Below are 25,674 nucleotides of genomic sequence, written 5' to 3'. Positions count from 1 at the left end.
AAACAAAAAAGGTCAGGACACTAGCTGTAAAAATTAAGGTAATTTAATTAAGACGAAGAATTCATTTAACAAAGGCTCAAAAGTATTCAAATAATACAAACTTGGGCCCAACTAAACCATAAGTTGACAGAAACAGAACTGACGGTCACTAAACAAAGGAGGGTTTAAATACAAAAGGGACTAACCCAAATCACAAGAGGAAGGAATTACACCAAAACAGACTATACAAATACTAACTTAAGCAAAGCAGTAAAAGGCAACTTATAATAACTATCAAAATAACCACCCCAAAAATGCAAACTAAAATTAAATTAGCAAGAACTAGAACTAGAACTAGACCAAAGCAGCTTTGGTCTAGATTGGCTTTCCCTCGATGATCTCCTCCCAGTCTGGCAAGTGTAATAGTGTAATAGTGTTAACACAAATATTAACTAATAAGTGTGCACCCAAATTATAAAATATGTATCTAAATAAAAAATCAACTATGTGATGTGAAATGTAATGTAAATGAGATGTGAATGTGATAAAAACACTGTAGTGACAGAAGTATCCACCACACTATTATTATTATTTTACATATATAGAATGCAATTCTATATATTTGTAGTATTTGTATTTTATGTCATGAGGTCTTATACTTGATACAGATAAAGAACAAGGCCAATCTCAAACTATTCAGGAAAGGTCCAACTCATGCCAGACTAGTGTCCCCAGTGGCCTTCATATGTGCACTTCCAGCTCCTATGGGGCACTGTTGGGTGTGGAAACCCCCAGGTATAAAGAGGGCAAGTAATTGGCACCAGGTATACATGTACGTGTATATATATATATATATATATTATATATATATATATATATATATATATATATATATATATATATATATATATATATATATATAAAAATATTAAATGTGCTTGGTTCCTTTACAGAGTTCATATCAGAGCTCATGCTCTTACAGCATGGTCCATAATTCAATCATTAACATCTTTCAACAAGATAAATGGTCCGGATCCCATACGGTAGCAGTTTACAATATAAAACAGGTGAAATAGAAAACACAGCGGTGGCTGAGCTGGACGCACAGTGGGCTCTGGCACCTTTACCTATAAACAAATATATTATTTTAAAAACACAGAAGGTAAACTTAATGCTCGCTACAGCCCATCACAGGAAACATACCACTTTGAGAGCACACTGTACAGGGGCTTGGAATGACCCATAGCTTCAGAGGACCACCGGACACACACACACATGGTCAACAGTGAAGGCCCACTCAGCTGCACGATGAGGCGCTCCCCAAGCGGACAGCGGCATTACAAAAGAGCGTCTAATAAGGGCCTAGTTACGAGTTAAAATTGAACAACACACACCGAGCGACCAGTATCCGGAAGTACAGATGGCCAGAGAAGAGCATCGTTTTATAATTTAATGTCTGGCTGGACAGAACACACAGACGCACACGTCCACACAGCTACAAATATTTAAAAAACCTAAACTCTTTCTCACCCTCCGCGGGCAGTCTCTATTAATCCCCCTTCAAGCTCTGGTCCTCTACCAGAGGCCCGGGAGCTTGAGGGTTCTGCACAGTAACTTTGCTGTTCTTGCACTTCATCAAGATTTCTGATGTTTTCCCTGGGATCTGCTTAAGCCATTCCTCCAGTTTGGGGGGTCCCCCCCCCATATGGGCACCACCGATACCTTCACGCTCCAGGCCTTAAAGATACAAAGCGCCACATATAAGGTGGAGACGTCAACGAGAAAGTCGTCATAAAATATTTATACGCTCAGCACAGACGTGTGCAGTTTGCAGATAGCGCGTCGATATGGGAAAGAATCAATCTAAAAGTGATGTGTCCATCTCGGAGACGCCTGTCATGCTGGCATTGTCAAATAAATATATATGTATAAAGATTTTAATGCATTTTTCCTGTTGTGTGAAGCACTTTGAATTGCCTTGTGTATGAAATGTGCTCTACAAATAAACTTGCCTTGCCTTTCCTTGCCTTCTCCAGCTCCTCTCTGAGGCCTTGGTATTTCTCTAGTTTCTCATGTTCCTTTTTCCGGATGTTACCATCCCATGGTACTGCAATGTCCACCACCACGGCTTTCCTCTGCTGTCTGTATCTGAAAGTCCCAGAGGACCTTGGCTCGGTCGTTCTCCACAACCTTTGGAGGTGTTTCCCACCTTGTCCTTGGGGTCTCCAGCCCGTACTCTGCAGAGATGTTTCTCTACACTATGCCAGCCACCTGGTTATGGCGCTCCATGTATGCTGTCCCTGCCAGCATTTTGCACCCTGCAGTTATGTGCGGGATTGTATCAGGGCCCCCTTTGCACAGCCTACACCTTGGGTCTTGTCTGGTGTGGTAGATCTGGGCCTTTATTGATCTGGTGTTCAGGGCCTGCTCCTGTGCTGTCATGATCAGGGCCTCTGTGCTGCCCTTCAGGCCGACCCTTTCTAACCATTGGTAGGATTTCGTGATATCAGCCACTTCAGTTATGTTCCGGTGGTACATCCCATGTAGGGGCTTGTCCTCCCATGATGGTCCCTCCAGCACCTCATCATCCTCTTTTCCCCATTTTCTGAGACATTCACTTAGCACGTCATCTGTAGGAACCTTGTCCTTGATGTACTGTATATATATGTATATATTATATATATATATATATAATCGTAATCGAATCGTATCAGAGTATATTATACTCTGATACGATTCTCCATAAGGCCAGCGCGCTGATCTCTGCTCCAATCTGACGTCATATGGTTGACAGCGTGAGCATCAAAGCTGTGTTCCATGTGTTATTGTGGCAAAGGTGAGCCATGTAACACTTGGATACCAACCGCTATAAAACACCAAGGTGAAGATAAATAGATTTTAACCATTTCACTGGATGTTTTGTTTATGCTTTGGAAGACATGTGTGCTTAAAGACTTCAGCACAACTTCAACCAGTAGTGGCTATTTTGGCAGGGCAGACTAGCCTCTGCAACACATTTTAGAACCCTTTTTTTTTTTTATTGAATTTTTCAATTTGTCACTAACATCACATTACAAGAAGGCTAAAAAAAACACAACAAAAGCACAATTCAAATTTTCCCCCAATTTTTCCTCCCCCCTTCCCCTACACACACACACGCTTATATATATATATATATATATATATATATATATAAGAAGCAGATATATAAGAAGCAGACAAAAATGTATAAATAAAAAAATACCAGGACCAATAAAGCCCAACCCCGTTAAATAGATCTTTTCCGATAATCATGGACAGTCTAGTGCCCCCTCCCCTCCACTTTCATATGAAAAGAAATGTATGGTGAAAGTGATATTAATGTCTATCCCAAAGGCACACATCCTTCAATCTTAAGAGATAAAAGTAAGATGAAAAATAAAAAGATAAAATAGCTGGAAAAGAAACCAAAAACCTGCCAGAGGAAGTACCTAAATCAATCGTTAATAATTACTAATAATGAAAAATTAAAATAGGCAGCCCGGTGATCTCCATAGTCCCATTGTCAGGCTCATTTTTAATTTAATCCCCCCCCTCCAAGTCAGAAGAAAAAAAAGAGGAAAAGAAAATTGCGTGACTGCTTCCGAAGAGTGCACACGCTTTTTTGCTCGCTCCGCTTGCTATCGCTGCTTTCCTTATTTATTTTGCTTTTTAATCAGTTTTTGTCTTCCAAACATTTTTGCTTTAGACTTTTTCAAGTAAACCAAGGATTTTAAGAACATTTTTCCAGTTTTAACGACATATCTGACGCCAGCGACATGTCCGGGAGAAGAAGTGAGAAAGACTGTGAACGCTGTCGGAAATATCAACAAGAAATTAATGAGCTGAAAACACGGATATTTGTTTTGGAATCTGAAAAAGTTCTTCACGATACCATTCCGGTGTCAACCGACGGTAAGAAGAGCACACTTTTTACAAGAAAAACTGCTACTTTCAACCTAAACCGCAGTGACTCTGTGTCGTTTCCAAAACTGTCTAAAAACCAGAAAGACCAGGCTGTTTCTTGGAACAAACTTGGAGCAAAGCCTAAACGATACAAAGATAACGTGAAGTCACCTAAAATACAGCTCACCAACAGATTTTTACCACTTTCAGAGATGGAATTAAATGAAAAAAGGAAAGATGACGTGGCCAAAATACAGCGAGGAGGATCTGCCAAGGTCACGCAGATTGTTTTAGTTGGGGACGGCGCAATAAGTCACATGACGCATGAAAAGATAAACACACATTCTTTTCCAAGCGCCACTGTTTCTGAGATAACGTCACTCCTTCCAAATATTATGGCTAAGCATGGAGGAGCTAAACAGCTGATTGTGCACGTGGGTGCAGTGGACATGCGGCGGGAACAGACTGAAGTTTTGAAAAAAGACTTCTTGAAGTTATTCGACGTGCTTGATAAAATGGAAATCAAAACTTTCATAAGTGGACCTCTTCCAAACATCGACAGGAGGATAAACAAGTTTAGCCGGCTTCTTCAGCTGAACACATGGCTGTCCAAAGAGTGCTCCCCGAGAGGACTGCACTACATTGAGAACTTCTATCTATTCTGGAAACGAGAGGACCTGTTTAAGAGAAATGGCCCCCACCTATGCAGAGGTGGAGTGAGGGTGCTGACAGAGAACCTGCTCCACGCTCTGAGGCATTGGACTGGGCCTGGACAGGGTCCTGAGCAGATAGTTAGAGAAGAGAGGAATGAGAGAAGAATTCCTACTCCCTCAGCCAGAGACCGAGCCAATGTTTCAACATCAAAAGCACCACAACCTCAGCCTCCACCAAAGGATTCATCAGCAGCTGCTCCACCACCACCAGCAAAGGATTCAGCTCCAGCTGCTCCACATTCACCTCCACCGCCTCCAGCAAAGGAACAATCTTCAAAGGCCTTGGACCCATCTGTGACAAGCCCAACAACATCCCTGTCATCGCCCCTGCCTTCACACCAGCCCTGGGTTCCCCCTGCAACATCTACTCCCACTAAAGATTCATCATTCTCCTTCTCATCTCCACTCTCACCCATGGGCCTTCCCAGCCATTTTGAAAGTCTGATCAAATCAGGCATTAAGATGGCTCCACTCACGCCCAATATAGCAAGGGCTATGCCGACTACACCAACAAAAGCCCCACCACCCATCCCCCCTCGCCTCTCACCTGGTCCCAAACTCTCCTTGGCTACAAAAGCCCCACCACCCATCCAACCTCGCCTTTTACCTGGTATCTCCCATAGCTAGGATGCACTGGGTCTCAGCGTTGCCGGGACTTATTGTCACATTAAAAATCAAACCAACCCGGGGCCCTATGTAAAAAGAGCCCCCCCTAGTGCTATTTCTGTAGTCACATCATCACACAGATGGAAAAACAAAATGCGAGTCAGGCCCAATCTGAGAAATGTGATTCATATTCCCATATTCCAAAGCCCAGTCCCACTGAAACTAGTCTGAAACTTGCTGTGCTAAATGTCAGATCCTTATGTAACAAATCTCTCTTAATTAATAATTTTATTTCTTCTTATAATCTTGATTTTATGTTTTTAACTGAAACATGGCTTGACAAAAACACAGGAAATGTAGTTCTGATAGAATCTGCTCCACCCAACTTTAAGTTTGAATCTGAAACACGAGAAAACAAAAAAGGGGGTGGAGTCTGTGCTGTCTTTAGAGATGAAATAATTACCCGCAGGTTGTCTTTTGGGGTGTTTTCATCATTTGAGTATGTATCCTTTAAAATGGAGCTAAAACGGTCTCCATCCATTCTCTTCATTGTTTTATACAAGCCTCCCCAGCACTGCCAAAGTTTTATTGATGATTTTACTGAGATGCTTTCAGTTGTATGCACAGACTTTGATGGTTTGGTCATTACAGGTGATTTCAACGTGCATGTTGATAATATTTGTGACAGAAACGCTAAAGAGCTTGATGCTGTCCTTGAAACCTTCAGTCTTACTCAGCATGTGAGAGGCCCCACCCACAGCAAAGGACACACTCTAGATCTCATAATTACAAAGGGGGTAAATATTTCAAATGTTAATGTGATCGATGTTGCTCTGTCTGATCATTTCTGTGTCTTCTTTGACCTGTCTGTTTCTCCCCAACCTCCGGTTGGTCCTGCAGTTGTTCAGAGGAGACACATAAGTGATGGCACAGGTGCACTGTTTATGGAAATGATAAACTTTGAAAATGTCTCATGTTCTAATGTAAATGATTTGTTGAACTCTGTTACATCTAGTGTTTTGAATGTTCTGGACACCATCGCCCCTATAAAGGCTAAAATGGTTAAAAATAAGCAGAAGGCGCCGTGGAGAAATGATGATTCGGTCAGGGCACAGAAAAGGGAGTGCCGCAGGGCCGAACGGAAATGGCGCAAGTCAAAGCTCCAGGTTCAAAAAGAGATTTACAAAGAAAAGCTGAACATGTACAACCTAATCTTATGTAGAACTAGGGAAAGATATTTTTCTGAAATAATTCGAAGCTGCAGTAACAACTCGCGTGTCCTGTTTGCCACAGTAAACAGATTAACAAACCCTCCAGCTCAGCTGCCGTTAGAACTCAATTCCACATCCAAGTGTAATGAGTTTGCATTATTCTTTAATGACAAAGTTCAGGGCATTAAAAATGCTATAAATCCCACAATGCAAAAAATTACCCTAAAACCACCAAGACACTTAGAGCTAACTCACTTTGCACCAGTAACTGACAAAACTGTCCATGAGATCATCACCAGTCTGAGTTCATCTACATGCTGCCTTGATGTGTTACCCACCAGATTTCTAAAGTCTGTGCTGAACAGTTTGTTAGCACCATTCACTCACATAGTTAACATGTCGCTTCAATCTGGAACATTCCCAATGTCTTTGAAAACTGCGGTCATAAAGCCTCTCCTAAAGAAGAGCAGTCTTGATGCCGCAGTACTGAGTCATTACCGGCCCATTTCTAATCTGCCATTTTTGGGCAAAGTCCTTGAAAAGGTTGTTTACCAACAGCTCACAGATTTCCTCTTAATAAACAACTCATTTGATGTTTTTCAGTCAGGTTTTAGACCTCATCACAGCACTGAGACTGCTCTTGTCAAGGTGACAAATGACATCCGCCTGAACACTGACACGGGCAAAGCCTCAGTCTTAATTCTGTTAGATCTGAGTGCTGCTTTTGACACTGTCGATCATGGGATCCTCTTACAGAGACTAGAGGACTGGGTGGGCATCACTGGCACTGCCCTAAACTGGTTAAGGTCCTATCTGGAAGACAGGAAGTACTTTGTTGAAATTGGTAGCTGTGTCTCAGACCACATGACCCTGACCTGTGGAGTGCCCCAAGGGTCAGTCCTGGGTCCCCTTCTGTTCAACCTCTACATGCTGCCGTTAGGTCAGTTGATACGCAGTGAAAATGTGTCCTATCACAATTATGCAGACGACACTCAGATCTATGTTTCACTATCGGCAGGTGACTATGGACCAGTAGATTCACTCTGTCACTGCATCCAACAGATCAGTTTGTGGATGCAAAACAACTTTCTCCAGCTGAACTCAGACAAGACTGAAATAATCGTTTTTGGCCCACAGAAACAAAGAGAAAGTGTTAGCGGTCACCTCCAGAGTCTCGCTCTAAAACCTATAAACCAAATTAGAAATCTAGGGGTAATAATGGACTCAGACTTGAACTTTAATAGCCACGTCAAATCAATAACATCAGCAGCTTTTTACCATCTAAAAAACATTGCCTAAATCAAAAATATAGTGTCAAAACCAGATTTAGAGAGACTTATCCATGCGTTTGTCTCCAGTAGATTAGACTACTGTAACGGCCTGCTCACTGGTCTCTCCAAACGAGTTGTATAACAGCTGCAGTACATCCAGAACGCTGCTGCTCGGGTCCTGACTAGAACCAGGAAGTATGATCACATTAGTCCTGTTCTCAGGTCTCTGCACTGGCTCCCTGTGGCTCAGAGAATAGACTTTAAAGCAGCTCTGCTTGTGTACAAGTCTCTCTATGGCCTAGCACCAAAGTACATCTTGGATATGTTAGTGCCATATGAACCATCTCGGACTCTGAGGACCTCAGGGACCGGCCTCCTGCTGGTGCCCAGAGTCAGGACAAAACATGGGGAATCTGCGTTTCAGTTTTATGCAGCTAAAATCTGGAACAGTCTTCCTGAAGATGTGAGACAGGCTTCTACTCTGACAATGTTCAAATCTAAGCTAAAAACTGTTTTGTTTAGCTGCGCATATGACTGAAAGGATTTTTTCTTTGCACTCTTCTCTTTTGTTTGTGATTTTATTAGTTTAGAAAATCAGTTGGATTGATAATTTTTAATTTAGTTAATTTTATTGTATTTCTGTTTCTGTAATTTCTTTGTGATTTGAATGCATTTTACCTGCTGTGAAGCACTTTGAATTGCCTTGTGTATGAAATGTGCTCTACAAATAAACTTGCCTTGCCTTGCCCTTATCAGCGAAATACTCAACAAGAAATGGAACAAAAACATAAACATCATAAATGGCCATTCATTAGTCTTACCCTAATTCTAGTTGTCAGGGGTTTGAGTGAGAGCTGCAAGGAATTCCTCAACGTCAGTGAACTCCTTGAAGATGTGGTTTTCGCCTCCTCGCTGCAGCTTGATTGTAAGATAAGATAAGATATTCCTTAATTGTCCCACATGGGGAAATTTCATAATGTAGCAGGGTACAGTAGGAAAGCGTGAAATCCTCTGGTGCGGGCATCATATATTATTTTGTAACAGGGTTTGCCACGTTTTGTAGTAGGTTCACTGTAAAATGTGGCAAATTTCAACTGGATTCCAGCTACTTCAGGCGCGTTTTTTGTGTGCCTTTCTAAGAACCCTAACCGTAACCCTAACCCAAATCCGCTCTCTTGTCCCTAACCCTAATCCTAACCCCCTCTTTTGGGCCAAGGACTTTTGGCACTTTTCTGCTTGGGCTGCGCGTTACTGCAGATTGGTTACGTCCGCGCAAAGATTTTTTATTCAATTAAATGTATTTTTGTAATGCCTAAATCACAACAACAGTTGCCTCTGAGGGCGACAGTGAAAAAGCAGATTAAACAATGTCGATAGGGATGAGGGACGATGTTCCAGAGTCTCCTGTCCTTAGACCCTCCTTCTCAGCCAACCAAGAAACCTGGAGGAGTTCCAGAGTGAAGGAAGGTTCTAACAGACGGACGCGAGAGAGACAGTGGAGCTGGACCCAATAAGGAGGAGAACCATTTCTTCAGGAGGAGAACCAGTTCTTCCAGGCAGATGAAGAAACGTTCATGGAGTAGAGACCGCTTTTCCAGGGACTCGAGGAGGATCTGGGTCCACAGGTCATCCTGTCCCACTCCCGGGGATGGAAGGGAGTGAGAAAAGAATATTAAATATTGTTTGATAGAATAAGTAGTCAGAAGCCGAGGATAGTGCTCAAGCTTCCATACTTCCCTCGGTATAGTTACTTCTTGGGCAGCGTAGCTGAAACCGTAGGTTTATATTTCTGTTCCTAACTGGCCTGACCATAAGCGATTTCAAAGAGGAACGTTTAAGTCTGGTCTTAAATGAAGAGACTGTGTCGGCCTCTGAATGTCGAGAGAGGGTATTGTGCAAACTTTCAAGATGCTTTTCGAGGCTGTTGTTCCTGGCCTCAGATTTGTCTTCTGCTTCTTTACAGTATTTTGCCATGGTCTCTTCAATGACTTTGGCGAAGGCCATGTTGTCTACGCCAAGTCCCTTATTTAGCTCATCCAAAGTGGCTTGTTTTGCGGCGGTGTTCTTTCTTGTTGTTCTCATGAATGTGCGCTTTGTCTGCGTTGCCTCTAGAAACACACCTGCCGCTAGTACCAATTTTCATCTACTGTTTAAAAAAACCTGAAACCACCGTGTTTCTGGTCTGACTGGTTGGACACCTTTACATAAAGCTGCACTGCGATCATTATAACAGTGAATTTAATTAAATTTTCTTCGATGGTGCCCAGAGCAGGAGAGAGGGAGCCATGAAGCTGAAATATTTATTCATTTTGATGCTTGTAGTCCTTCTTTTGGGACTCATATGCACTCTGCCACATGTGGTGAAAATGCATCACAGGTAAGTGTCCTAAACCTCTGATTAGAGCTGATTTGAAAACAGCTTTTTTTAAAAACAGACAGGTGTTAGAAGCTGGACTTTAAACCTTAAAAACAAACAATGAATGCTCTAGATTTGTTCCTGGCTGAAGAAACCAGCCCCACAGGTGTTTATCTTTAGGACGGTGTTACTTCAGTAGAAAAATAAAAAAAAAACAATCTTGTGATATGGAGCACTTTTTATGAATCCAGAAGATGTTAGTTTTATTTTGAGCTAAAGGAGAGAGATGATGCTTTAGTTCTTTAATACAATATTTAGTGAGATTGAGATAAGGAATTAATGACTTCACTGGATTGTCTGTTTTAGTATCATGTTGAATTAACTATTTTGAGGAAACTTACCATCCGGTTTGACTGCATGAAACCACTTCTCAAAGCTCTCGTCTTCTATGTTTGCATCTTGTTTTTAATGCAATTGTATTGAAAAATAATGGAAAAGCATGTAAGAAAAGCATCTTTGAAACGATAATCATCAAATGTATTGGGTAAATTAGGAAAGTGTTATATGTATATGTATAAAAGTGTTATTATATTGGAATGAACAGGAAATGTTTTATGTGTAGCAGATATTAAATATTATGCATTTTCAAGTTTCCATGTCCAACCTTTGAATACTTTACTCTGGTGTGATAAACAGATAACAAGATCAAGATAACTCAAACATGAACAAATAAAACCAAATATAATGTTGTGGAATTTCAATCATCAATAAATAAAGTAAAACAATAGAACAGAGCTGTCTTCTCTCAAACGTGAAAGTTTAATTCTGTTGTACAATCAGAATTAATCTCTCCTTTGTGTGGATTCGTCGGTCACTCTCCATAATCGGTTTTTCCACACGTCAAACAGGAACTTCAGATAGGATTTAGAGCAAGCATTAGAAGACGAAAAGATACATCAATAAATCATAATCATAATAATTGCAGGTTAGAAACACAATGCACATGTCATGACCTTCTTTTACCCCCTTCTCTTTAGTTTTGTTAATACATTATTTACATTATTTTATACACTACATGAGAATGGGTTTGGAAAATCTTAAATTTAGGAGATATACATTTGAAACATCTGTACTTTATTGTGGAAGATATGACCCATCCAAGAGTCATTCTCAATCTGCGGATCTAGTCTGAGAACTCGGATACTCTTACTGTTACCAAGCCCCGCCCCCCTGGTGGAACCTCTGATAATAGCCTGTCCTGTTTTTGTTTACACTGATTTTCTTCTGAAACCAATAATCTTTGTTCATCCTAACAGCCCTATAATTGGCCATAGAAATCCTATTGTTACCTGGCTGCCACTCCCTCATCACTGAGTATTTGATTAGCATCTGAATGGCCAGGGCTGATGCCGCCTCATGGCTTCAACATGCTACTATACACTGCTGGAAAATTGAACCTTAAACCGCCACTTCTGTTTAAAGAGGGATTCTCTTTTTTTTTTAAATCTTTTTTAAAATAAAATTTACCTCCTAAACTCCTCTCTCACACCATCTCTTCTCCTTCTGCCGCTTAGAATCTTAGCTTCACTCTCTTCAAAAGAGTGGTTTGTGGCTCTAAGATGAAGATGCACGGCGCTCTGGGGTCCTGAAGTCTTCTGTGCTGATACACAGTGTGGTGGCTGTTTAGTCTCACCTATGCACCGCTCTTTACAACTGTCCTCACTGCATTGGATAGAATACACTACATTGCTCTGTTTTTGTGTCAGTATCTTGTCCTTATGACAAATCAGTTTTTGTCTTAAAGTGTTGCCCAGTTTAAAATAAACAGGGATTTTGTGTTGTCGTAGTTTGTCCTGTTTTTGGTTCTCTTCACATTGTTTAGAGCCCAAGCAGGGTAACCACAGGCTGAGCGAGCATTCAGGACATGTTTTTCCTCTTTCCTCTTGCCCTCTGAGCTGGTGGGCACTTCTTGGGCTCTGTGTTGCAATGTCCTGATCACCCCCAGCTTGTGCTGTAGTGGGTGGTTGGAGTCAAAGAGCAGGTACTGATCCTTGTGTGTAGGTTTCCTATACACTTCTATCTGGAGCGTCCCGTCCACTCCTCTGGTAGTGGATCAGTCAAGAAAGGCCAAGCGGTTCTCCTTATCATCTTCTCTTGTAAACCTGATATGTGGGTCCACCGCACGTGTTCTGAGAAGACTTCCAGCTCTTGTTTCTTGATTGTCACAAATGTGTCCCATGTAGCTGTATCAAAGACTTGGAGGAGTGCCTGAAAAGGAGGTCAAGGCCTTCTTCTCAAATTGCTTCCTATACATCTTGGCCATGATGGGAGAAACGGGGACTTATTCTGTCTGTAGAAGTGTCCCCTAAATAGAAAGTAAGTGGTGTTTAGACAGATGTCTAGTAGTTTGCAGATGTGTTCAGGTGTCAGCTTAGTCTTGTCCTTTAAGGTGGTGCCCTCCTGCAGTCTCGTCCTCACCACTGCTACTGCCTCAGAGGTCGAGATGCAGGTGCACAGTGACACTAAATCATACAAAACCATGAGATCATCTGGGTCCATTTGGAGATGGATCACTCCTGGACGAATGAGGGATTACACCGACATGATCTGTACTCACAATGTACTAGTAATAATACTAGTACTAGTACAACTACATCTAGATCTTGTATCTGTTTGACTTTTCTTTAATCTGGTTCAGTTAATGAGAAGAAAGCAAAACAAATTATTTGATTTTTCTTCTGAATGTTTAGGTCTCAACACAGGGAAGTAAAGCCATCACATTCTCCAGCCACACGTGCTTCCAATCCTGCTGACATCTGCAAGAACTGCCAGTGAGTACAACCACTAAAGATATACTGCGCAACATTTCTAGAGTAGGGTACATCGCCTGCTCCATAGATCTCACCTGTAACTTTGCCTGGTGGTGTTACATACTTGTCTTCATGGAAATAGATTGTTAAATACCATGACGCATTCCAGGCAAAGTAAAAGCACCTCCACGGAGACAAGCAGAAGGTGCATCTTCACCAGAAAAGTAGCACAGTGCACCTTTAAATATCATATGTACCGTATCAAAAATGTTAAATCATATGTGTGTTTTGCAGAAATGTAATTCAACAAGTCTTGGACATCTATTCTCAGGCTTGGACAAAAAACAAGGACAATCACCGGCAATTACAGTCAGATTTCACATTTTCGTTCATATATTTGTTTTGTGCGAGTTATTAGACTAAAGCTGTTGATGTTGCCTTTGCAGATCTAAGTTGAGTTTCAAGTGCAATGGTTTTAACGATGGCATAATCACTCAGGCAAACACTCCTCTGATGTCTGTGCTGAAATATGACGGAGACAAGGCGACTGTGAATGTAACGGAGGAGATGTTCAACACGTTTGCAAAGGTACGACAGCTGCAACAATGGACAGAAAATCAAACAGTAACTACAGAGTTTTCAGTGACACTTTAAGCACTGGCATTAGGCCAACTGAGATGAATGAATAGCTTGGTTTTGTTAGTATCCGCTCTGCAGAGACTCCCATGTGCCCCTTGTGTTTGTCATGTGCTCCCATGGTTGTTTCTGTGTCTCCGCCCCTCACCTGCTGTCTGTTACTTCCTGGATTTCCCACCACACCTGCTGTCAGTCTTCTCATTACCTTAATTAGTTTCTCCTGCCACTTGTTCGTTTCCCACCAATCACCTGCTTCTCTGTGTGTATTTAAGTTCTGTCTCCCCTTTGTTCTGTGTCCGTTTGTCACTTGATGTCTGTCCTGTTTGTAACTCCTGCCCTGCCCTGGTCCTGCCTTGTTTACCTGCCTTTGTGGCATTTTGAATGTTTTGTGTTTTTTTTGGACATTTTGAGCCTTTGTACCAGCCTTTGGATTTTGAACTTTTGTTAATAAATTCTGATTTGCCTTGATTTGGACTGCTTTTGGGTTTTTGCCACCGGGATCATAACAGGTTTAGGGTTTGGTGGCACAGTCGTATAGTCTGATAAGTGTCACTCACTGTCTTCTTCGGAGACTGTCGCAAACGGAAAACAATGTCATGAAGTTAAATGAACAAATGCCTTTCAATCTGTGAAACAAATGGAGCTGCCAAGTCTGCTACGACGACGCAAATTACACCCTCGGTATGTTTTGTTGGAGACAATAAGCCATGAACTATCATTCCAGCATCAACCAATTTATACCAATATGTTTAAAAAGATACTCTGCTTTTGTCATACAAACAAGCTCAATTATCAAAATACTACAGTGGTACACTGCAGTAACACATCAAATACTCAAAATACTCAAAATTGGCAGTTCTAAGAAAAGAGCAAACCATAAATTGACTAAAATACTTCTATCGTGCACTGAACAATAGTTTGTTTGTTCTAGAATCATCCTTTCTCAAACAGAAGACTAGACACATGTGCTGTGGTTGGAAATGGAGGGATTCTGTCCAATAGCGGCTGTGGAGAGGCCATAGACTCCGCCCAGTTTGTGATCAGGTGAGCGCGTGCACTAACACAAAACCACATGCAGATTATAACATGAAACTTTGAGAAATGTTACACGTTGTTGCTTTTAGGTGCAACATGCCGCCTCTTGAGGGGAATTTCTCCAAAGATGTGGGAACAAAGAGTGACATCGTGACGGCTAATCCCAGTATTGTTGTAGATAAGTAAGTTATTAATACAGTTTTGAACGCTTTATTCTCAGAGGGTACAGCTGAAATGTAGCAAAGGGGGAGGATGTGAGGGAGGGTTAATTAAAGGTGCTCTATGTCGGTGTAAATCCCTCATTCATCCAGGAGTGTTCCATTGTAGAAAAAGATTCAGTTGTTGTCATCTGGACTCTGTTTTTTTAATGTCATTCTATAAAATGTATCTTCATAAAGTTGTGCAAAAAATCCTTTGAAAAATATGATTTCTTACCGTGAGTGGTGTTTCCTTGTCTCCGGGGAAACAGACAAGTTTAATGCCATAAAGTGGAGGCAAAGCATTAAAACAAATACAAAATCTCTATAGTATAAAAAACTGATGCCTAGATATTTTTTTTAGATATGGGAAACTTCTGAAGCATCGCCGTCCGTTTGTCGACCACGCTCGTCTCTACGGCGACGCCATGCTGCTCGCTCCCACTTTCTGCTACAGCCACAACACAGAGGTACTCCTACGAGCCTTTTACACCATCCAGGATGCCGAGCTCCCGATCCAGCCCGTTTCCATGAACCCGGTCTACCTCAAAAACCTGGTCGAGTTCTGGACGTCCCACGGCTTAAATCCCAAGAAGAGACTTAGCACTGGTTTGATGATGACCAGTTTGGCATTAGAAATCTGCGACAACGTGCATCTGTATGGGTTCTGGCCGTTTGATCAACACCCGCACACAAAACAGAAACTCATTCATCACTACTACGACAACAAGCTGCCCGTTCCGGGGGTTCACTCCATGTCGGCCGAGTTTAAGTTGTTGCTAAAGTTGCACAGAGAGGGAGTCCTCAAACTTCACCTGGGACAGTGCCCACCACCGAGACGATGGAGGTTTTTCTCCTGACAAACAGGAACATAACTTAAAGTGCGTATACGACAGGTTTGTATGATTTTCTAATTATGACTTAGTTTGGTAGTTATATTTTTGGCAAAAGTTAAAATATATTTAGCTAAACTTTGAGGAGTGGTTCAACCTGTCATAGGCACTTTAACAAGATAATGGCCAAGTCCCAATTCTGTTCATTTGGATCCTTGACCCAATACCTTGATTCCTCTGCTGGGAAGGCAAGGCAAGTTTATTTGTAGAGCACATTTCATACACAAGGCAATTCAAAGTCCTTCACACAGCAGGAAAAATGCATTCAAATCACAAAGAAATTACGGAAACGGAAATACAATGAAATTAACTAAATAAAATTAAAAATTAAAAACACAAAAGAAAAAGAAAAAGACCTTAAAAAGACCTCAATAATATGTCTATTTCTACCTTTGCTTTATCAATGAAGTGGTAGAAGATCAAAGTAAAGAGGAAACAGAATTGGAAGTGGCAATTTAGGTGAAAAGATTTTCTGGGATGATGGACAACGGAGAATTGTCAAAATAATTCAGTATTTTCTAACAGTTTTCTATTTTTAATGAACATATTCTATCGATTGATTGTGAAAAATAACTATTAATTGTTTGTATAAATTGTGATATAAGATAAGATGTCCCTTTATATATGTGACCTACGATACCCTGTGTGTGTGCAAGCATTATGTGTTTTAATGATTTATTTTCACTGATTACAATAAAAGACAATTAATTGCATGAACTACATTTGTAATATTTAAAAATAAGTCAAAAACAAACCAGTGCAAGCCGTTTAATATTCTGTTACAGAAGCATTCAGCCACAAAATGCATTCAACGTTTCTAAAAGAGCTTTACTCATAATAGACATGATTAATGGTTAAAATCGTGGAAAAAATTTGCAAATCAAATTGAAAAACGTCCCATCTGAAAACTATTAGGCCAACATGTGTCTGTGAGTAATTCTATCCAGACATTTTTTCTGAAAGGCGATGTCCTAGCTTTGTAACACGACTGCAAATTTTGATTTAATAAATGTAAAATAAATAGGTTTCATGACATAAGACGGAAAAGTTACACGCGCACCGTTAATAAAAGCCTCTTGAATGTGTTCATATGACCCAGAGTCGTCATCTCACTGCAAAAGCGTTGAGCATAGGAGAGACTAAACAGCCACTTCACAAGAGGCTTTATCAGCACAGAAGACACAAAAATTCAGGACCACAGAGCGCCGTACATCTTCATCTTAAAGCTACTAACCACTCTATCCAAGACAGTGAGGTGAAGACTAAGCAGGGAGAAAAGATGGTTTGAAAGAGGAGTTAAAGAGGCAATCTTTGTTAAAAAAGAAAGAAAACCGTCCTTAAATAGAAACAATGTCATGAACAGGTTAGTTTTGCTTCAAAGGTGCAGTGATGTGAAGAATACTTAAGTCATAGAATAATGAATACCTGCATTACAATGTATTTTTGACATATTCCATTACTTGGTCTGATCGACTTTGGTTTTTCCAACACGAATCTGGCAAATCTAAGTCTTAATGTTAAACCATATAATTATTTGTCATGAATTGGGTCCACAATGTCCTTGTAATTGAATGATATTGAAAAAAAAAAAATGATGTTAGATGTATAGACTAGGGTTGTCAAAAGTATTGAAAATCAAACACTATTAGATGTTTAAATTAGTGTTGAAGCTGAATAAGAACAGGCATCGGGACTAAAAAAATCACATAAAAGGGAAAAATATGACCTTTCCAAGCTTTATCAGAGTTGGTAAAAGACCACTGGGTTTGAATAGAAAAACATATACCGATAGTGTAGTATTTTGTTTACCATGATAGAGAAAAATACAAATCAGTATTTAGAATAGAGTATATTCCTTAGTATCGAAATCGAGTTTGAAATGTTACTATTGTGACCCAGTAAAAACATATCAGAAGTTATTAACCAATCTGCATCTGCCTTCAGGGGCTTCACTTATGAAAGTTCCTGTTAGAGATTCAGTTGTGATTGTGTTCTGAGAAGTCTATTAGCCCCCCCTACATGTAGTAATAAGTGATAACTGCAGCGGGGGTCAGTAAATGAGTAAATGTACGTAAGTAAATGTAACTTAAGTACAGTTTTGCTTCATCTAAATTGTTTTGGAAAACAACTGAAAGTTTATTCACCTTGAGTTTAGTTGAGGAGAAAAGCAATAGATCATATTCTAATAGTAACATGCTATATCCATTTCCCCTGGTCACCACTGCATGTCCTCTGCATGTCTCTTCAAAATTAAGGTTACACAGATATTATGAGTAGAATTAAGGGGAAAGGTGTTACTAAAGATTGATTTTAATATGAATGCAGTATTGTAAAAAGTCCAGTGTCCATTTTACTCTTTAGTGTTATTAAACTATTGTAAGTAAAGGTAAATCAACCATTCCAAGTAAGTGAACATTATTGCACATTTTATGTTCAAAGTTACTAATGTTTAACAAATATCTTAAAGTTTGAGTAAGTTCTGTGATTTTATCAACTATTTGTGTTTTACAGTGTATGTCAGTGGTTCCCAACTTGGGGTGGGCGCCAGACATTGCAGTGGTGGGGCCCCAGTATCCATAGGAACTAAACCAGGAACTAAACCAGGAACCAATCCAGGAACTAAACCAGGAACCAATCCAGGAACTAAACCAGGAACTAAATCAGGCATTGATATTAAAAGGCCTCCAAAGCTTTAGGTGATTCTTACGGTGTTGAATTGCCAAAGTTTATAAAGCAGAGTCTGCTGTTTGGACCCAACACACTCGCTCTGCTGTTGCTATGATCTGACCTGCCACTGGTCTGTAAACTAGAACACCACATAGCAATAGTCTAAAGAGTCTGTGTGTGCATTAGACTATAGTCTACTGTGAGCTGCACACATGCTCCTCGTGCTGCTGTGCGCTCTTGGCACGTGCCTCCTGCAGAGCACGGGCTGAGTCTTTTTATACTGGGGCACAGCTGATTTATACTGGGGCACATACTCCAGTAAAAGGCTCTGGTAGAGTCCCTGGCTAACTCCAAACAGAAAGGCCCCAAACCACCTGGCGTTCTCATATCATTACCAGCAGAGGGCGACAGACATGAGCTATAATCATTTGCAACGTGCATGTTACCATGTGCCAGAAGGTGGCAGTAGTAGACCACTTTAGGGGAAGCAGGCTGAACTTGAAGGAAACACTGAAAACGGGTTGAACTGTAGATGTATTTGGGTGTTTGTCCTCAAATAAAGGACACTAAAGGACAGAGGGAGTGGGTATGTAGTGTTCTATTTCATCCCTACTGACTGCCAGAGGCGGTGCATAAAGCACTGGATGATCATCCTTGCGCATACACAGGTCGAGAATTAATAACAAAAAAGTCACCTTTGACCCCCCGGTGGCTCACGTGAGTCTATATAGTCACGTGACACCGGGAGCTCAGTCCCTTTTCACCTTCTCGCATGCAGGTTGTATACGTGGTTGTTCGGCTAATATTGCTGTTTTCCCACAAAGTTGGTTCGTTTTGCCGCTTGTAGCCTGTTAGCCCTGTGACTGTGGTACAGTCGGTGCAGCGAGTTCGCTCGCCCTCCTGGGGCTGCACAAGCGTGTCGGACCTGTTGCAATAGGAGGTATATTTACGTTGTTTTCTACGACTGGTAAGTACCCCTTTAATGCATTTCGCCGTAGCCGTGCGCTCGGTAGTTTTTTGTTGAATTTGAACCGTACAATTGTACCCAGTTCTGTGTTTATCCGTGAGCTAAAGCCGGTTGTTTGGTTTACTGATACAGCCGCGCGGCTCTAAGTTCTAACTATAGCCGTGTTCGGGTCATTAGTTCTGAACTGCTTTGTTTTCAGCCAGTTACACACCAGCGGTGGCGTTTTCGGCTCGACCTGGTGGTTACATGTAGCTGGTTTTGTGTTTACATTGGGTCATTAGTGGCGTGCTCAGCTCAGTCTGATCCCGCGCGTCTCATTCACATAGCGGGTCATTAGTGGCGTTCCCTGCTCGACCTGACCCCGCTGCGCCCCTCTTACCGGGCTAGGTAAGAGGTTTTACATCTTCGAGTCGCTAGTGGCGTTCCGCTCGACCCGACTCTATTGGCTCCGGTCTTATCATGCTGGAGTCCCTGTGCTGCCGGTCCTGCCTGGCGCCGCTGCAGCCTGACGATGGGCATGATCTCTGCCCTGCTTGTCTTGGAGTGGATCATCTTCGGGAGGCACTCTCCGATGATGCTTGCTCCAACTGTTCGGTTATGCCCCGATCTGTGCGCATGGCGCGCTTGGCGGCTTTCGAGGACGCTTCAGACTGGTTGTCTGTGGCGCCTCCGAGTCAGTTACCAGCTGGCCAGACTGGGGGCCTCAAGCGGCCGTCCACGGCTACTCAAGGCGGCCCCCCCATTTAAGAAAAAGGGCCCCGGGAAGTTAGCGGCTCAAGTGAGCACGCTGACATCTGAACTGGCCCAAATGCGGGCAGTTATCCAGACTCTCCAGACTGATGCCAGTCGTGTGGTGGCACAACGGCAGGAGGGGCATGACACAGCCTCAGTATATGATGACGTCATATCTGTGGCTGCTTCAGACATGCAGTTTCAGCTGGAGTCTGACCTTCTGAGCTCCAGAGTTTCAGAATCTGGCTCACTGGCCTCTGCCGGCTCTCAGGCTGACAGTGATGACACTGTCACAGCGGCTTTGCGGACGGCACTTTCCCGCTTAAAGCTGGATGTTCCGCGGGATGAGGCGGCACCCTCGAGCGCCTTCTTTCGGCGCCAGGCTGCAGCGTCCCACTTTGCAGTTCCTCCCTCGGAGGAGTACATTAAGGAACTGCATGCCTGTTGGACAGACCCAAAGGCATTTTCGAGGCCTACTTCAGATGGCAGGGTTTTGGCACTGATGCAGGATCCTCAGAAGCTTGGCCTGGGACATATGCCGGCAGTGGAGCCGGCTATTGCCTCCCTCATCGTCCGCCCAGAGGAGACTTTACAGACTAATGCCCGGTGTCCACGACCACAGTGCCGGGTTACAGACGACCTTCTGTGTAAGGCATACGACATGGGAGCTCGTAAGGGTCGCATTGGGAACTCATTGTCTCATTTAATGCTTGGCCTATCGGTTTCCCTTGAGACGGTGCCAGTGGACCAACCAACACATGGGCTGGTTGATGCCTCCTTGCAGGCTTTTGCCCTCATGTCAAGGGAACTAGGGCGACTGCTCTCTACATTAGTGCAAGCTCGCCGCCAAGTATGGCTGGCACAGTCGCCAGTAGGAAGACCTTGAGGGGTGTTCCAGTTCTTCCCGGAGAACTATTTGGCCCGGCCGCCCTGGAGGCTCTAGAGCGCACGGCCCAGGCTTGCCGTACACGGCAACAGTTGGCGGGGCTTCATAGGCGGGGGTCTCATCGACCGGCTCAGGCCGCCCCTCCCGTTTCTTCACGGAGATACACACCACCGCCCCATCATGACTCAGACTTGCAACAGGCCCCAAGATTTGGATTTCGTCCGTCCCGTGCATCCCGTTCCTCACAGCCCGGCCGTGGCCCCCACAAACCCGGGCGGGGTCGAGGGGTCTCCAGATGAGGCCACAGGGCCGGCGGTAGGACATTTTTCCCCAGGACAGCTGGAGTACTGGACGGCTCACTCCCGGGTGCTGGGCACGCTGTCCGAAGGGTATCGTCTGCAGTTCCGCCGCCGGCCTCCTGTTCCTGGTCGGATCCGAATGACAGTTATTCAGGATGGTGCAAGGGTCATGGTCCCAGAGGCAGAGCAGGCTGCACATCAATGTGCTGGAGTTCTTGGCTGTCGAGCTAGCGCTGCGCCATTTCTTGCCACACCTGCGCGGCATGGTACGGTCCGACAACACCAGTGTGGTTTTTCACATAAATCACCAGGGCGGCACTGGGTCGGTGACCCTGTTCAGGATTGCACAACGGGTCCTGACTTGGGCTACCCCGCGCCTTGCCAGTCTGAGCGCTGTTCACATTCCGGGGGTTTGGAATGTGTCCGCGGACTTCCTGTCTCGCCATCGGCCGCTGCCGGGGGACTGGCCGCTTCACCCGGAGGTGGTGAGGGACATTTGGGAGACCTTCGGCAGGGCACAGGTGGATCTTTTTGCCTCCCGCGACGCGACACACTGCCCTCAGTGGTTCTCGCTGGCGGACAGGGTCAGCCCACTGGGTCAGGAGGCACTGGCTCACGACTGGCCGAGGACGATGCTTTATGCATTTCCCCCATTCCCCCTGATTCATCAGACGCTTCTCAGGGTCTTTCAGGAGGACCACAGTCTCCTGCTTGTGGCCCCGTTTTGGTCAGGGAGGACATGGTTTCCTTTGCTGCGCAGGCTCTGCTGCGGCACAGCGAGACGTCTCCCCCCCAGGCGGGATCCCCTCTCTCAACTAGGGGGTCAGATTCTGCACCCCAATCCCGAGCGCCTGAAGCTCTGGGTATGGCCGCTGCAGGGCCCGGCCTGACCTTCTCGAGGTACGCCGGGGAGATTGGGAACACAATAAGCAATGCTCGTGCCCGGTCTACCCGTCTTCTGTATTCCTGCAAGTGGAAACTGTTTGACGCCTGGTGTCGCAAAAGCGGGGAGGATCCAGTGCATTGTGCTGTGTCAACGGTGCTCGCATTCCTGCAGGAGCTACTTGGCCAGGGGCGCTCTCCATCTACCCTGAAGGTATACATTGCCGCAATTTCTTGTGGCCATGTGGGGTGGAATTGTTTCTCGGTTGGCCGTAACCAAGATATTTCCCTTTTTCTAAAGGGTGCTCGGCGTTTGCATCCGCCGGCCCGGTCTGTGGCCCCGGCGTGGGACCTGTCCCTGGTGCTGGAGGCGTTGCGATCCTCTCCATTTGAGCCTCTGTCGCAGGTTGACCTTAAATGGCTGTCAATGAAGACGGCATTCCTTCTGGCGATGGCCTCTGCGAAGCGGGTGAGTGAGCTCCAGGCTTTGTCCGTGGCAGACTCCTGTTTTCGTTGGCACCCCGACAACTCTGGGGTTTCCCTTTGGCCGAATATAGATTTTGTTCCAAAGGTGATTTTGTCGGAGGGGCACAACCGGCCGCTACAACTTGCACGTTTTGGTGCGGGATCTGCCGCACAACAGCTGTGTCCTGTCCGTGCGCTGGAGGCATATGTGCGTGCTACAGCGTTGATACGCAAATCTGAGAGCCTGTTTGTTTGTTTTGCCGGCCCGCGCAAGGGCCAGGCTCTGTCCAAACAGCGTCTCGCGCGCTGGATTGTTGATGTAATCACGGAAGCCTATACTCGACGAGGGCAACCGTTGCCGTCCGGGGTGAGGTGCCACTCCACAAGGGGGCTCTCAACTTCGTGGGCCGCTATGAACGGGGTGTCCTTGGACGTGATCTGTGCGGCGGCCTCTTGGACATCCCCGAATACATTTGCAAGATTCTACAGAGTGAATGTGGTTTCTCCACAACCGCTGGAAGAGGTTCTCCGGCAACACTCTTCTGCGTCCCATTGAGGTATGGTTTTGTCTATTCCTCGGGACCCTGCTGGTATTCGTCATCCAGTGCTTTATGCACCGCCTCTGGCGGTCAGTAGGGATGAAATAGAACGAAAGTTACGACTGTAACTACGGTTCTATGAATCCCGGATGACCGCCAGAGCATCCGGTCCCTCGGAATTCTCGTGCTTTGCGAGAAGGTTTCCAGGGACTGAGCTCCCGGTGTCACGTGACTATATAGACTCACGTGAGCCACCGGGGGGTCAAAGGTGACTTTTTTTGTTATTAATTCTCGACCTGTGTATGCGCAAGGATGATCATCCAGTGCTTTATGCACCGCCTCTGGCGGTCATCCGGGATTCATAGAACCGTAGTTACAGTCGTAACTTTCGGTTTATGGCTTACTCTCTGCTGTTTTTTCCCTATACTATACTTTTGTGCTTTGCCTTTATCCGGAACAATCCCATTTAAACAGAACAGTTTCCAAGTGCAAAAAGCAATTAAAGCAGAAAACATTTAGCTCTGAAAGTCAACAAAATCAAACAAACGTCTCTGGGAACCTGTCAGCTGCAGTGCCTGGGGACCCATGCTGGTTTAGCACTCTCACCTCACAGCAAGAAGGGTTTTGGCACCAAGTAACTTACAGGTCAGATCAACAATATGGCTGTCACCAGTTCCATGTGTTTTTGTGACAAAGGTGAGCCATGTAACACTTGGATACCAACCGCCATAAAACATCAAAGAAGAAGAAGAAATAAATGTATATTAACCATTTCACTGGATGATTTTTTGATGCATGGAAGTGTACTTAAGGACTTAAGCACAGCTTCAACCATAAGTTCTGCTGGGCAAACTATAATATTTGGCATCCAGCTTGTTAACGTTACTATGCAAATTACCAGGAACCACCGTGTTCGTGGTCTGACTGGTTGCACACCTTAACCTCAAAAACTGCTCTGCTATCACAATAACTCAAATTTCACGAGATTAAGTTAGATTAAGTTCAGGGCTAATGGTGCTGAAGAGAGGGAGCAATGAAGCTGAAATATTTATTCATTTTGATGCTTGTAGTCCTTCTTTTGGTACTCTTATGCACTCTGCCACATGTGGTGAAAATGCAGTACAGGTAAGTGTCCTAAACCTCCGATTAGAGCTGATTTGAACACAGCTTTTTTAAAAACTGGCAGGTGTTAGAAGCTGGACTTTAAACCATAAAAACAAATAATGAATTCTATAGATTTGTTTTTTTTATTGACTGAAGAAACCAGCCCCACAGGTGTGTATCTTTAGGGCGGTGTTTCTTAGTTAATTAAAAAACATCTGTGATCTGCAGCACTTTTTATGAATCCAGAAGATGTTAGTTTTATTTTGAGCTAAAGGAGAGAGATGATGCTTTAGTTCTTTAATCCAATATTTAGTGAGATTGAGATCAGGAATTTATTACTTCACTGGATTGTTTGTTTTAGTATCATGTTGAATTAACTTAATTAAGGTAATTTACCATCCGGTTTGACTGCATGAAACCACTTCTCAAAGCTCTTGTCTTCTCTAAGGAAATCTTTGGTTCTTCCATGATATTCTGTTTGCATCTCATTTTATTGCAATTATATTGAAATATAATGGAAAAGCATGTAAGAAAAGCAGCTTCGAAACTATAATCATCAAATGTATTGGGTAAATTAGGAAAGTGTTGTATAAAAGTGTTATTATATTGGAATGAACAGGAAATGTTTTATGTGTAGCAGATATTAAATATTATGCATTTTCAAGTTTCCATGTCCAACTTTGGATACCTTACTCTGGTGTGATAAACAGACTGAATGCAAGATAACTCAAACATGAACAAATAAAACCAAATATAATGTTGTGGAATTTTTCTTCTACCGATCATCAATAAATAAAGTAAAACAATAGAACAGAGCTGTCTTCTCTCAAACGTGAAAGTTTAATTCTGTTGTACAATCAGAATTAATCTCTCCTTTGTGTGGATTCGTCGGTTACTCTCCAGAACCGGTTTGTTCACACGTCAAACAGGAACTTCAGATAGGATTTAGAGCAAGCATTAGAAGACGAAAAGATAAATCAATAAATCATAATCGTAATAATTTGCAGGTTGGAAATACAATGCTTAATTTCTATTTAAGACGAGACATGAGAATGGGTTTGGAAAATCTTAAATTTAGGAGATATACATTTGAAACATCTGTACTTTATTGTAGAAGATATGACTCATCTAAGAGTCATTCTCAATCTGTGGGTCTAGTCTGAGAACTTGGATACTCCTACTCTTAGTGAGCCCCGCCCCCCGGGCGGAACCCCAGATAATAGTCCGTCCTGTTTTTGTTTACACTGATTTTCTTCTGAAACCAATATGCGTAGTTGGACATGTTAATCGTCAACGTGGGTTCAGGAGTGGGACCACGTCTCAATCTCTACTCCTCCAGTAAACACGCCCAATTCTTTAACCACACCTCTAATTACCCAGAAGCCCTATTCAACAGCCTCCGCACACCATCATCTCCTCCGCACGCGCCTCTCTCGTGGACCCCACCTCCGGGCGTCCTCACATGAACACCGACCTCCACTCCACAGCAACGGCCTGGACCC

At 43.4% G+C, this 25,674-nt stretch overlaps 1 protein-coding gene across 1 annotated transcript; it reads left to right on the top strand.

Moving 5' to 3' along the window:
- The first annotated feature begins 13,025 nt into the window (after positions 1-13,025).
- Positions 13,026-15,622, top strand: LOC140358789 (alpha-2,8-sialyltransferase 8F-like). Its single transcript, XM_072443836.1, has 6 exons — positions 13,026-13,075; positions 13,165-13,239; positions 13,317-13,458; positions 14,438-14,550; positions 14,631-14,723; positions 15,103-15,622. The coding sequence occupies exons 1-6, from the start codon at positions 13,026-13,028 to the stop codon at positions 15,596-15,598; spliced, it is 969 nt and encodes a 322-aa protein (XP_072299937.1). The 3' UTR covers positions 15,599-15,622.
- The last annotated feature ends 10,052 nt before the right edge of the window (positions 15,623-25,674 follow it).

The sequence above is a fragment of the Eucyclogobius newberryi genome, unplaced genomic scaffold (assembly GCF_026437365.1).
Source record: "Eucyclogobius newberryi isolate DKJ021-1_F unplaced genomic scaffold, fEucNew1.0.hap1 SCAF_13, whole genome shotgun sequence".
NCBI lineage: Eukaryota > Metazoa > Chordata > Actinopteri > Gobiiformes > Gobiidae > Eucyclogobius > Eucyclogobius newberryi.
The sequence above is the reverse complement of the archived record's forward strand: the minus strand, read 5'-3'. Positions and strand labels throughout refer to the sequence as shown.